Source organism: Parus major, chromosome 26 (assembly GCF_001522545.3).
Source record: "Parus major isolate Abel chromosome 26, Parus_major1.1, whole genome shotgun sequence".
In the NCBI taxonomy this organism is placed as follows: Eukaryota; Metazoa; Chordata; class Aves; order Passeriformes; family Paridae; genus Parus; species Parus major.
In genome coordinates, this window is record NC_031795.1 from 894634 (window position 1) to 908877 (window position 14244).

Consider the following 14244-nt stretch of genomic DNA (forward strand, 5'->3'; position numbering starts at 1 on the left):
GCGAGGCGTGGAGCACGCCATGGCCCCCGCCACCCAGCGACCATGGCCCCGTTCCGCAGCCCCTCGCAGGCAGGGACGTGCTGGGTGGGAGGTGGATGAAGCCAGCGCGGGGGTCCCACGCCCCAGCACCCTGCACTGAACCACCTCCCGTCCCCCCCGCCGTGGACCCCACACCCACCTAGACACTGTGCACCCATTCCCAGAGGGACCAAAGCATCCCTGCTTCCCCCCAGATTGTGCAGCAGGAGCCCAGGGTGGCCCCAGGAATCCCCCGAAGGACACTGTGGCCCCCAAACCCAGTGGGGCCTCTCCACTGGTCTTGGGGAATTAATGGCGGGGGCGGGAAGAAGGGGAGTGGGATCTGGTTATCATCATTTTTCATTAATTACCCATCCCTTGGGAGGGGTGAATTAAGTCTATTTGGTGACCTCACGCGGGCTGCCATGGCAACCGCCGGGAAATATTGCATTAGAGCCCATCACTGCTGCCGAGATAAGGACAGAGGACAGGGGTGGTGCGAGCCCCCCAGCCCACCCCCGGCCCGGTGATCCAGGGTTCAGCCCGTGCTAAGTGCTGAAGAGTCCCGAAACAACTCCGCCTGGATGGGACAGCAAAGGGTGCCAAAAAAAGGGTGTTTCGCATTAAGAGGTGCTGCTGGGGCAGGATGGGTGCACAAACTGTACCCCAAAGCCACTCGGGGTTTGGGGGAGGGCTGCTGCCTGGGTGTAGGGCCAGCTTTAGGGGGCAAATCTTAGGGTGTTGTGTCGTTTTGGGGCTGGTAAGGTGATTCTTGGGGTCTGCCAGTGTCCCCCGCTCCCTCTGCCTGGGCCCAGCGAAGCCGTGGGAGGTGCCGCAGGGCAGCAGGCAGGGAGCGAGGGAAAGGATCCGGCCCCTTCCCCCGTGCCGAACCCGCTCGGCTTTATCCCAAAACCTCCCCAAGGAGCAGGGCAGCTGCACTGGGCGCATGCCAGCCCCGCTTGCTCCCTCCTGCTTCCTCCTGGAACATCCTCCCGCTTGCCGCTGGCTTCAGCACTTCCCAAATCGGGGCTCAAGCTGATTATTCTTTGACTGAGGTGCTGGGACCCCAGGTCAAAGCCGGGCTCTGCCAGGAGCCACCGTGGATCTGACCGACTTCTGTCCCTTCAAATCACCCGGTGAAGCTCCCGGCTCTTTTTCCCCTTCCCTGCCCATCTCTGGAGCATCCCGCCATCCTCCGCTGCCGCTGCCCTGGCAACCGCCGCCCCAGCATCCTCCCTGGACCCGCCTCTCCAAAATCTCCCCCCAAAGCAAGCGCCAGAGGGGACCGGGGTGGCCTCAGCATTGCAGCGGGGAGTTTGCGTTCAGCCCTCGAGAAATGGGGTGACCGATGGTGGGTGTGGGGAGCCAGCGGTCCCCCCGCGCCGGCTCCTTGAAAATGGGTCATTCCTTGAGCAATCTGGGAAACTGTGGAGGGACAGAAGGCAGCCAGGGCGATGTCCTGGCACCGTCCCCGGAGGGGTCAGTCCCCTTTCCCACAGTGTAGGGTTCTGGCCAGGGAGGTCACCTGACACAGGAACTGCAGACTCCAAGGGGAGTTGGGGCACCTCCAGTGTGAGGGTTCCCCCCACTGACCTCCAGGCCTGGCTCCCGTTCCAGCACAAGGCTCTGTCCCCTGGCACTGTCACGGCAGCCCCCCAGCAGGACACCCCCATTCCTGACCAACCCCTCTGGACTCACTCAGGCCTCTGGGCTTGGGGTCAGGGTCACATCCCTTCTCAGGACCGGAGCACTCATCACCAGGGGATGTGGCCCTCTCATGCTCCTGGTCCTCCTGCAGCCTGTGGGCAGAGGGGGGTGAAGGGTGAGTGATCAGGGGCAACTGGCAGGGGGACCCCCAGGAGATGAGAACATGGAGTCATAGGCTCTGCCATGGTCTGGGGACACTGGTCTCTTGGCAAGGGGTCCCAGGGCACCCTATTCCCCAATGAGTCCATCCTCTGCCCCACATCGGCTCCCATGGGGTGCCTTAAGAACCCCAGCACCCCAAATCTAGTTGGGAACATTCCTTTTGGTACAGACCCCCCTGACCCAACCCCACCATTTCCCATGGCCACCCCTGTGGGCCTTCTTGCCTTTCCTTGTCCTAATGCCCCCCCCAGCCCCATGTCCCCAAGCACCCCCAGCCCCATGTTCCCCCATCCCCAGGGACTCACCGGTACTGGAAGGGTGCCACAGTGGCAGTGATGGGGTGGCTGTGTGTGGGCCCTGAGGAGAAAGTGATGGCCCCTGACCCAAATACGGGGCCCCTCCCCTGTGAATCACCATGACACTCATCCCCTGTCCCTGTTATGGCTGTTCCACTGCCCCTCCCAGGGGACCCTCCCAGCCGCCCCCCACTCCTGCCCTGTGCTAGGGGAGCTTTGTGCAACTCGGTGGGCTCCCCCACCCTGCCTGCCCCTCTCCTCCCACTGCCAGCTGCCTCTGGCCATTTCCCAGGGGACACCAGGGGTCTTGATGGGGCTTTCTGCCCACCATGAGCAGGGACACTGGGGCTTCCCTCCCTGGCCTCGGCCTGTTCATGGCCAGCAGCTTTGCCAGTAGCTTTGGGCTTGAGAGTCTTGGAACCGGGGCCTGGCACCTTCCCTGGCCGAGGGGACGGAGCCCTGTGGAGGACAGGGGACCCTGGGGTGCTCAGGAGGTCTGTGGTGTGCAGTTTGCTGTGGGCCATGGCACGGGGCACTGGGATAGCAGACTGGTAGTGGCTGCGGCCAGTGGAGTTGACATTGGCTGTCCCCTTCATCCTGGTGAGGCAGCTGCTGGCAGGGCTGTGGAGGAAGAGGAGGATTTGTTACAGCCCAGCACAGAGGGCACTCACAGCCCCTCGGCTGCACCCAGACCTTGGTCTTTGTTCTGGCTGGCCATGGGTGCTCAGTGTCCCCATCCTGGGAAATGACCACTGCACCCCACACTCCAGTGTGATGACATGTGACACACCATGTCCCCTGACAGGGATCCACAGGACCATGGCATATGTGATGTGCTCCCCTAGAGAGCCTGTGCAGCCCCACCCCTGTGTCCTCAGGTCCCTACAGCAGGTCCCTGCAGCAAGGATGTTTGGGCACAGACAATTTCAGGCTGCACCACAGATAGAATGTGGCCCTATTGGCCACTCAGAACTTTTTCCTGATCCCCAAAAAACCCCTTCCTGATCAACCAAAACCACCAGACATCTAAGGCCATCTCCTGGCCACCTAAAACCATCTCCTCCCGATCACCTCAGACCAACTTGTTATCCAAAACAGAAGACCACTCCTGTCACCACTTTCTAGTGGCGTGAGGATGAGGACCATCTCTGTGACCCCAGCTACTGGTGTCTGAGTCTCACCCCCACACTGGAGTGCTCTCCTCATCCCCAATGTCCCCCCACATGGTGCCACATCTCTCCATGCTCCTGCTCTCATCTTGCTTGCCCCATGGTGACTTTCCATGTCACCCCTCAGACAGAGGTGTTTTTCTCCATGTGATAAGGACGGGGTCTCATCCCACTCAAAACACCCACAAGCAGGGCAATCCTTTCCACCACCAGTGACAAAGACATCAGCACAGTGACAATGAGTGGAGAAGTGAAGGAGGAATCTCCTCATGCCCACAGGATTTGCTCAGGCAAGCAGAGCAGAGCTCAGCAAGGAAACCAGCCATGGAACAAAGCTCCATCTCCAATCACCTCCTGCCTGCTCTTCAGGAAAAAAAATCTCAACACTCAAAGAAAAATGTTTTCTCCAGGGGATGAAATGATCTCTAGAAAGATGGAGAGCTGTGGTCCCACAGGCACCACAACAAATCTCCCAGGACACACATTTCACATGTTGCTTCAGCAGGGTTTCACTCAGCCTCCTTGAAGGAAAACCTCTGAGGAGCAGAAGCTTTTTGGGGTCCCAGAGCATTCTGTGGGGACCATGTGCTCCAGACTGGCACCCATGGTAAGGGTTCCTCTACCTGGAGCTGGCTTAGTGTTGTGTGGGTGCAGTGAGTGCACTGGAGGGTTTGCTGGAGCCCACCGAGGCTGTTCCTGGTGGGGAATGCAGCCTTCCAGGTACCACCCCCATCCCCCACCTCTTTCAAACCACCCAGCTGAGACAGAGCTTCTCCAGAAGATGTGGGGTGCAGGGAGATGGCTCCATCACCCCAATGGGAACAGCAACCCAGCCTCAGCCCTGCGTCCATTGCATTGCCCAGTGGAGGGTATTACATGAACCAAGTCCAAAAATGCCCCAAACTGCCCGGTTTTGCCTCTTCCCCAGCCTGAGCTGCCCTGCTTCCTCCAGGCTTTTGTGGCTCTGCAAGGAGCAGACCAAGCCCCACATTCTCCCCAGGCTGGGATGACCATGTCCCTGCCACAGGCAGCACTGGGGTGAATGCACTCAAATTCCCTTTTTCCAGACCCACATGAGCTGGATCATTTGACCACGGAGCCGTGGGTCACGGGGAGAAGGGCTGAGGCACTGGATGAGATCAAGGGATCACAGCACCAACTCCAGCACCAGCCAGGAACTACAAAGCTCTTTCCAAGCCAATTTTGATAAAGGGGCAAAGTGACACACAGCTCTGGCCTTGTTCTCCCTGAAGCCTCTGGAGCACTGGGATGTTTCAGAGGATGTCTCTCCACATCCTGGCTGAGCTGTCTCTGTCTCTGCTCGCCGTGGTCACAGCCCTGAGACAGGGCAGAGGTGGGTGAGAGCTGGGAGAGGCACCCGGGGACTCCAGAACAGATCCTGGAGTCACTGTGGGAGTGGGGATGGAGGCAGGCACGGGGCTGTGCCACCCCCATGTGGGCACACAGAGCCAGCCTAGGGGGCACCCACAGAGCCCAGGGTGCTGTGCTGGCACCAGCCTGCACCCAAGGGTGCTGCAGCAGGGTGGGCAGCAGGAGCCAGGGGGGATTTTCCACGCCTACAAAGGTCACTCCTGGGAGCATGGAGGGGCTCAGCACCCAGCTGGATACCAGCTCATTTTTAGGGCTTAATGTTCCCAAACCATCTGTGAATATCAGCAGAGAGCAGCTCCCCTCTGTTCCCCAGTCTGTCCCCAAGCTTTGCCCCACAACCCACACTTACAAACCCCAATTCTACACCTTTTTCTCCTCTCTTTAAGGCAGCCCCTGCCCTGAGAGTGCTGTGCCTGGGGACAGCAGTTCACAGCCTTGAAAAACACCTTGTGCAAACACGAACAAGGTTGACCTTCATAGAACTACAGAACAGTTTGGGTTGGAAGGGACCTTACACACCATCACCTCATTCCAACCCCATGCCATGGGCAGGGACACCTTCCACTATCCCACATTGTTCCAAGCCCCATCCAACCTGGCCTTCAGCACTTACAAGGATAAGGGAACCTTCCTCCCCATAGGTGCAAGGATGATGAAACCACTGGTTCCGATTCACCCATTTCACCCCGAGGTCCCTCACACGAACACCTGCAGCCCCAGCAGCTGATTCTGGTGGGTTTTCTCCTAACAGAGCAGAGAGAGATCATCTGCCCCTCACTCCCTAAAATCTGTCTAAAGCTCATCCTCAACCAACTCAGAGGCAAAATCTTCATTTAGATTTATGCTATGACCTTACCTTCCCCAGCACCCACTGAGCACCACCAGTATGCAGCACTCCTCCAGCCCTGCCTGCTCCCTGGACATGTGGCATCGGGGCTGTAACCAGGTTTTGTAGATTTTTTCCACCTTGGATTTCTCTCCCGTGGACACAACTTCCATTTCTCCCCCTCTGAGCCCACCAGCGATGCCACAGCTGCAGCAGAAGCCAAAGCTGCCTTGCCGGCCACAAGAAAATCAATCCTTCTCTTGTGCTCAGGGGGTTGAGGCTTCTCAGGAGATGCCAATGCCTGCTGGGAGCTGGGCTCAGAGCAGTCCTCTTCCCACCACACACACCTCAAGTGTCTCCAAGGATTCTGCTGTGCCTGGCTAAGCACAACTGAGCCCTCCCAGGGCTTCACCCTGCTATGGAGATGGCATGGGCTTCCTGGGGGTGATGTGGATGTGGCCCCGCTCCCCCAGCCTGTGACAGCAGCAGCCCCATCGTGCTGTGTCATGCTGTGTCACTGGCATCTTGCTGCCTCTGCCTGGCTAAAGCAGGTCATGGCTTGACCCAGATAGACCTAGCAGCTCCTTTGCAATTAGCTCAAAAGGGAAACAACTTTCTCCTTCAGCCCAGGAATAACTCTCAGGAACAGGCTGCTGCTCCCCCTCCGGGTAATGTGAGCCCTGGAAACTTGCACCTGATGCTTTAATTTGGGGACTTCCGACTGCTGAGTGAGTTTTTGGCCCCCTGGCTCCCCTGGGTACCAGCTTGGGATCACTGGGTCCCGTGGTAGTGGAAAGCAGCAGGTGTACACAAGGTATTTTAGCACCAGGGGATATTTTGGAGCAGCCACAGCAGTGCTGTGGGCAGCAGAGCTGTGCCTGGGCATCAGAACTGAGCCTCCTGGGCAGCTGGACGTGTTTGTCTCCCAGCCAAGCAGAGGATACACATCCCTGGGGCCTCCAGAGCTCAGGTCTGGAGGTGAACTTCAGTTTTTAATCCCAGAGGAGAGGTGGGATTTGATCCCTTTGGATCAACTGTGTGCATGATACACAGAGTTACGGGTGTTCACATTGAAGGAAAAGCCTTGGCTGTGTCCTTCATCCCAAGAGAGACACAAGCCAGCATATCCCCAAAGGCATCTCCTTCAAAGAAGCATCTGTTGTGCCCAGAGCTTGAACTACTTCCTCAGCCTCGTGTCCAAATCCATCTCACACGTGTGATTTTAGCAGCCAGAAATGAACAGGGACCTGGAACCTGGTCTCATTTCACGTCCCCATTTCCATGACCTAGAGGGGTCACTGGAGCATTCCCTGCACTGAAGCAGATCTGCTTTGGAGCCATCCATCACCTGAGCCAAGCTGGGAACAGCCTTCAGCCCTGCAGGGGCTACAATGAGTGGCTGGAGGCCCTGGCTCCACCACTGTGCCCTGGAGGGGTCCAATCACAGCTGCTCTCATGTTCCCAAGAGAACAGCGAATGGCTCTGCAAGTGTTTTGCTCGGTATTTTGTAGCATTTTGGGGTGACTTTTATAAGCAAGATAAAATTTGCTTCTCTCATCTCTCACAGCTTAGATACCTGTCAGGTGTGACGGGGATGCTGTCCTGTGTCCCAGGATAAATGTGGCAGGAGTCTGAGCATGGACACTGAGTGACAGAAAATGTGGTCAACCCTTCAGCCTCTGCTGGCATCTTGCTGCTGTTCTGTGCCTGTTTCCCCACCCTGATGCAGCCTCTGGAAGGGGTAAGAGAGCTGAAACCAGGCTGATAAATTGGAAAAAAAGAGGATGGATCCTTCCATGGGTGTGCTGGGATGCAGAACAGCTCTGTACATTTGGAATCATCCTTGAGACACCCTTGGGGCTGGCACAGCATTCTGCCACGTGTCCCCAGGGAGATGTTCAGGGGCTGCTAATCACCCTTCATTTTTATGTGAGAGGGTGGAGGGCGCAGCCCAGGGGTGAACCCCAGGGTGTGAGGGGCATGAGGAGCTGAGCCCCTTCCAAGGGACAGGTGCTGGTGCTGTGAAACAACTGTCCCCAAAGGCTGCTCCCTGCACCTTGCAGCCCTGTGCAGCATCCAGCCCTGAGCTGCCATCAGGGATGGCCGTGCTCCAGCACAGCCTCCTCCCTGGCACGCTCGGGAAGGGCAACAAAGAAAAGGCTCCTTGTGACACAAGGAACATAAAACTTTCCAAAGAGAAACAGAGGGAGCTGGGGCAGAAAGGGGCCTTCAGAGGAGAACAAGCTGCCGATTCAGCCGCCAGGCCCAGCCCTCCAGCCCCGGTGCCCCGGCCAGGACCTGGCCTGCCCACCAGCCAGTGACATCGCCTGGGACATTGCCACCACCCGCATTGCCGGGACACCAGGCTGGGTCCTTCCCCAGGCAGGTCTCACTGCTCCCCTCTGCCACCCCTCCGGAGGGCACTGTAGGGTACAGGCAGGTGGTTCTCCTGGTGTCAGCACTGGATGGGCAGCCAGACACAGCCCTGCCGGTCCTGGGTGTCTGTTCCCCCCTCAGCACGATGCTGGGAGCTCTGGGAGCTGCTGGGAGATAGGCAAGGGCAGGCACTGAAGGACAGAAATCAGCTGTTCTTCAAGCAAAGATCATAGAGAAATCACAGAATTGTCAGGTTGGAAAAGCCCTCCAAGATCATCAAGTCCAACTGCTAGCCCAGCACTGCTATACCCATCACTAAACCATGTCCCCAGGTGCCACATCCACACGTTTTTGGAACACTTTCAGAGATGCCCAGCCCCTAGCCACAGCACTAATCCCTGCTTTAGCTCCCCCGCAGCAATCCCATTAGCCACTTAACCCACTTCAATAAAACCAGCTCTGAGCAAAGCTGAGCTCTGGGCTGGACCTGCTGCAGCAGCCGCTGCCACCGAGCCGCGGGCACGGCCGGGACACCGAGCTCTGCTCGGGCTGCGCTGTGCCCGCCACAAATTCTGCCGCAGGATCAGGCTGGGTGCTCTGGGGCTGAGACAGAGCCTGGGAGCTGTGCGGGGCTCTGTGCAAAGGGCACAGACGGCGTCAGGATCTGGGGGGGGACGGCGTGAAGGGCTGGGCAAGGCTTCTCCCCGGGGGGATCCCGGCCACACGGTGCCCGGTTCACCACGGCCCTTGCGTCCTCCCTAAGTCCGTCCCCAGCCCGGTTCCTCACAGCCCTGCTCGCTGCCGGCGGGTGCGACACCTCCTAGGCCGGGGCCAGGGGGTCCCGGGGCAGGTGTGTGTCCCGGGGCAGGTGTGTCCCCTCCGCAGGGTCACCGGGGAGAGCCCGGCAGAGGCGGTGACAGCGGGGGCGTCCCCGGCTCCCGGCACCGCGGACCTTCAGGAGACGCCGGTGCTGGACAGCTCCGGCTGCGGCACCGCCCCCCCGGGACCGCCCCCGGGCCGGTGTCACCCCCCGCCCCGACGGGTACCACCCCCTGGGCAGATGTCATCCTTTCTCTCCGAGGTGTCACTCTCCTCGCTCCGTTACCGCCTCCCCCAGCCCGTGCAGCCCCCCCAGGACAAGCGCCACGTCTTCGAGCCCGTGTCCGTCCCTTCCCCAGCCCGGTGCCCACCGGGCCCGCAGCGCTCGCACCGCCTTTGGCCGGTGGTGCCTGTCCCCCTCGGGCCACTGCCGCCAGCCGGGGGGCCGGCAGAGGGAGTCCCCAGGGAGCAGCCCAGCGCCGGAGGATCCCGGCCTCCCGGCCCCTCGGCTGCCTGTCTGGGATGGAGCCATCTGGCCAGTGCCTGGTGCCATCTGTCCCCTAGCAGCGCTGCCTGTTGTGTCCCGGTGTCCCCAACACCCAAAGGGAAAAGGGTTGGGCTGTTCCTCTGTGGGGTGACTGAACCCTCTCCAGTTGTCCCTGCAGTGAGGGGTCACCTGGGAAGGTTTGGGCTGTGCCTGAGGTTCTCCCATTCTCCTTGGCTCTGTGGCAGGAAGAGCCATAAGGCAGAGACCTCCTCCAGAACACAAACCACCACTGACACTGCAGAGCCCAGGGTCCCTCTGGCATCCAGCACTGTAGCCAAAGTGTCACATCTCCTACTGCACATCCTGTGGGCTTCAAAACCTTCCCAGAAGTTGTTCCTCAGTGTTGCCAGGGGACCAGGGACCTCCCCGTGCTGGATCAAGCCCTGGGCCAGGAGCTGTCCCACAGCTCCAGTAACATTCAGCTGAACTTGTCTGGGCCAAGACTCCACGGAACCAGTTGCATCATTTATTTAGCCCTGTGTTCCTGCAGCATCACACACCTGGCCCTTTGCTCCTGAGAATTTTGAGCAGGACCAGATGTCGTGGTGTCTGTGTTGGCTGCGGCTGTGCGGAAATGGCCTCCCCGCTCCTCGACCCATGAAACCTGGAAGTCCCTGATGAATTTTGGCTTGGCTGCTGGGGTGGTGGGGAGAGGCAGCTGCACAGCAGGGCTGCAAAACACATTAACTCAGCAGATGCTGTCGCCTTTGCAGGCATATGTGAGTGCTGGGTGGTCGGGATGGTCGAGGGGGGAGCTGGGCTTGTCCCACCCATCCTGGCACTGGCAATGCACCCCCAGCACCCCCAGCACTCCCTGCTGAGACCATCACTGCCTGTCTGCTCCTGTCAACACTCAGCTCTCTCAACACACAGCAGGCAGAGCAGAGTCGTGGGGATACCCAAAAAGGCTTTTTTCCCTCCCTAAAAGAGGTTAAGGATTTAAAAATGCCACTGGGAGCATGGGATTGTTATCACTAGGGACACAACAACAGGGTGTGCCAGCAGAGTGGGAGATTAAACCCCAAGAGCAGAGACACGGAGCTGAGGATGTGCCATCATCACAGCTGAGCTCCAAACTGAGGTGGTTTTAGATGCTGAAACTACTTTGGGTGATGAACCGAGTGTATGAAAGTGAACCCATGGATTTGATTCCAAACTGAACCCCTCAATCCCTGCCCCAGTACGGGCCATTCCCATCACAGACCATTCCCACCTTGAGCTAAACTGCCCTTTCTGGTCTTACCTGGCCAAGCCAGACGGATCTCCCCTAATCCATCCTGTAATAAATGGAGCCACTCTTGCAGCCTGGACTCTTCTGCAGGGTTTGCCCCGAGAGCTCCACACACCCACTGGAACCCAAAGGGGGTTTCCCTTGGGAAAAACACGGATTTGCTATGGAAAGCAAAAGCCACAGGGGGCCCTTAATGGGATGAGTGGATTTTCCAGTGAGCTGTAAATCCGCAGTGGCTGCTGGCAAACACCTCCCTGCCTGCTCTGGAGGCCGGGGAGGGGATTGCAGCAGTCTCCACTCCAGAGGGATCCACGTCCCCGGAGTTTATCAGAACCCCGAGTGTGTCCGTGATGCCGACATCCCAAGGGAGTTAAGGACTGTCACTTATTTAACACATGAGGCTGGAAGAGGTTGGCAGGGGCTGGCAATGCCTCCCCTGGCCCCGATACCCCTCACCAGCCCCAGCACAGACAGCAGCTCCATCCCACGACTCTCAAATTAAACCTCCTCCTTCCAAAGCATGCAGCCAACGGAGCCATCCTGAGGCCATCACATCTGGAGGATGCCTGGCTTTCCTAGAGGGGAACCCAAGCATCCCTGAAACTTCCCTTCAGTATCCCTCAAACATCCCTTCAGTATCCCTCAAACATCCCTTCGGTATCCCTCCATCATCCCCCGAGCCCTGCCCGGCCGCAGCGCTCCTGCCCTCCCTCTCCCACCCCACGCTGCACATCCCTGCTATGGACGCCCCAGCAGAGAGCGAGGAGGGGCTGCAGAGCCCAGAGGGGCGAGGAGAAGGCGAGGGAGAAGGGCTGGAGGAGAAGCCGGGATTTAACGCCCTGCCCTGCTCAGGGGGAGTTTCCGCTGCCGGAGGCGGCGCCGCCCGGCCGCATCCGCACGGGCCCTGAATGCGATCTGAGGGTGAGGACGGAGAACGAGCACAAACACACTTCAGTTCCCCCAGCTCCCCCAGCTCCCCCAGCTTCCACCTCCACTCCTCCATGGGAGCAGGGGCATCCAGGGAATTCAGGCAAACAGTGGGAGGTGTTAACTCGAGCTCTGGCTCCCAACCCAAACCCGCTCCCCGCAGCACAGCCGGGACTCTCGGAGCCCGATTCCCCCGGTCCGGCCCTAAGAGGATGCCAGGACACCAGGGCCCCTCCCCAGCCCGCCCCGGTGGCTTTCCCCAGCTGTTCCCTCCGCATGCGATGCCTTGGGACACTCCAATCGGCAGGACAGAGGTCAGAGTGGCACCAAGTCCTGCTGCTGAGCCCTCGTGGGAGGGAACACGAAGGATGTGATCCCACAATAAACTCATGGGAGCCCAGCACCGAGATGGGGTGACCCGGAGCACCTCATTGAAGTCCCGAGGGCAGGGATGGTGCCACAGGTGATTTGTGGCTGGGATGGAGATCAGAGAAGTGCAGGAGGACCAAGTCCCACAGTCAGGGACAGCCTCACGACCCCCTGGGACAGAGCAGAGCTTCAAACCCTCCCTGTGCTGCTCATCCAGGATCTCCCCTCACCCTGGTTAATGAAAATCTTGCTCTCCCCAGTTATTGTGACTTCCTGTGATGGTGGTCATGGGCATCCTCCAGCCCATCTCCCAACTCCTGATCCAGGCAGTCAATCCACAGCAGTGCCTGATGCCCATAGCACCACCCAGACCCTGCAGCACAACTGGGCAAAGCTCATTAGAGGTCACTTGTTAATGAGCAGAACTTGTGCCAGCAAATGCACCAGGGAAGCCACCAGAGCCTGCTGGGACAGGTTGGTGGCTGACAGGTCACCTGGGGCATTTGAGGAGTTCCCACAGGGGCTGGAAATGTGCCACTTGCAGCCTGTGCCTCAGTTTCCCCATGCACTGTCATCAGCCTCGTCACCACCAGCAGGTCCTGGCTCCCTGCAGAGGACTCCTGGGGCTGGCACTCCTCTGGGCTTGGTTAGGGCTTGGGGACCGATCCTGCCCAGCCAGGACAGGCCAGTGACAGGAGAGGCTTTCCCTGGGAACACACAGGGCAGTGGGCAGAGGCATCCCAGCTGCTCCCTCCCTGTCACTGCTGGTTTTCCCACTGCACAGGGCACAAAGGGCTGTGGGAGGACACAGGGTGCTGTCCCTGCCCCAACTGCCACTAAATAGATGCCCCAGGCAGGTGAGAGGGGACTGTCACCCATTTGCCAGCAGCAAGGCAAAGGGGGCCACATGGTGGTGGGAACAAATGCTGAAGACTTCCACCCAATACTGATGTCCCAGTTCCATACTGGTGTCCCCATTCGAGACTGATGTCCCAGCCCAGGCACTTTGCTGGTGATGAAGCGTGCCAGACACCCCCAGGGAGCACACACAGGTGAGGGGATCTCAGTGAGCAGACGTGGCTCTGCAAGGGTCATGGGCAGGGAGAGGCATTCTCCTCCCACAGCGCCCACCCCAGCTCCACATGGATCCTGCTCCAGTCAGAAAGGAGGAATATGTCCTCACCTGGTGGCTGCCCTGCCTGGTGGCACTGGGGACAGGACAGGGTACCCCAGCCTGGTGGCACCACGTCCTGTCCCCACAGCGGTGCCAGCCTGCACCAGGGGCTCCTGCCACCAGCCCAGCCAGGGCCCAGGGGGCTGCAGTGGCCCCACGGAGGTCAGGGGACCTCAGCGAGCCATGGGATCAGTGGCTGCACCCCAAGATCCAGCCCGAGGGGGTCACCTGATCCCCCCTGTCCATGGCCCAGGCCCCACATCCCGCTCCAGGCCTGGGGCCCCGCTCCCATCCACAGCCGGAAACACCTTTTTCCTGTCCGTGGGGCTGCATGGGGGGGCAGCAGGAAAAACCTCGTGTCCTGGCAGGTTATTTACATCCTGCAGCCAGTGGGGCCAGCCTGATTCCCTCCACGTCCCCACATGCACCCCAAGCTCTGCTCCAGGCCTGCCAGCCTCATCCCTGTCCCCATCCTATTCCTGTCCTCACCCCCATTTCATCTCATCCTGTCCCTATTCCCACCCCATCCTTATCCACATCCCACCCCAACACATCTCATCTCACCTCATATCTTACCTCATCCCTACCCCTTCCCTATCCCCATCCCCATTCCGATCTTATTTCCCATCCCAGTTCCCATCCCCATCCTTTCTTCACCCCCATTCCTCCCCTCAATGCCAACCCCTTCCCAGCACACCAAGACTGGAGACCCCCTTTACCAGAAGGAGGATCCCAAATCCTGCCTTGGGGATACCATTCTCCTCCCAGTGCACACCAGAGCTCACCCAGTCCCACAGTCCCCATCCCAAGCTGTCTCCCCTCTCCCTGGTCTCTCAGAGCCCGCTGCCGTGCCGGGATGTGTGACTCGTCCACATCCCAGGAGCTTTCTGTCTCACCCGGTCCTAGGAAAACATTGGGGGGAAACTGAGGCACGGGGCTGCAGGGAGTGACTCGAGGCCAGGGCCAGGAGCACTGCCGGGGCATGTGCGGCAGCCCCTGCCCCCCCACAAGAGGTGCGGGAACCTTGGACCCCAACACGGGAGCCCTGAACCCCAACACGGGAGCTGTGAACCTCACACGGGAGCTCTGAACCCCGGCTCGGGAGCTCTGAACCCCAACACAGGAGCTCTGAACCCCAACACGGGAGCCCTGAAACCCACACAGGAGCCCTGAATCCCCACACGGGAGCTCTGCACCCCGACTCTGGAGCTCTGAACCCCGGCTCTGGAGC

At 59.5% G+C, this 14244-nt stretch overlaps 1 protein-coding gene across 1 annotated transcript in view; it reads right to left on the reverse strand.

Annotated features, from left to right (window-relative positions):
• Positions 1–1381: 1381 nt before the first annotated feature.
• LOC107214956 (uncharacterized protein ENSP00000471857-like) overlaps positions 1382–14244 on the reverse strand; it is a 14642-nt gene continuing 1779 nt past the window's right edge. The window contains exons 2-3 of the mRNA XM_015650800.2: positions 2193–2804; positions 1382–1817 (exon numbers count right to left, since the gene is read on the reverse strand). Coding sequence (XP_015506286.1) covers positions 1661–1817; positions 2193–2779 — 744 coding nt within the window. The 5' untranslated portion in view covers positions 2780–2804 and the 3' untranslated portion in view covers positions 1382–1660. The remainder of the gene's footprint in view (positions 1818–2192; positions 2805–14244) is intronic.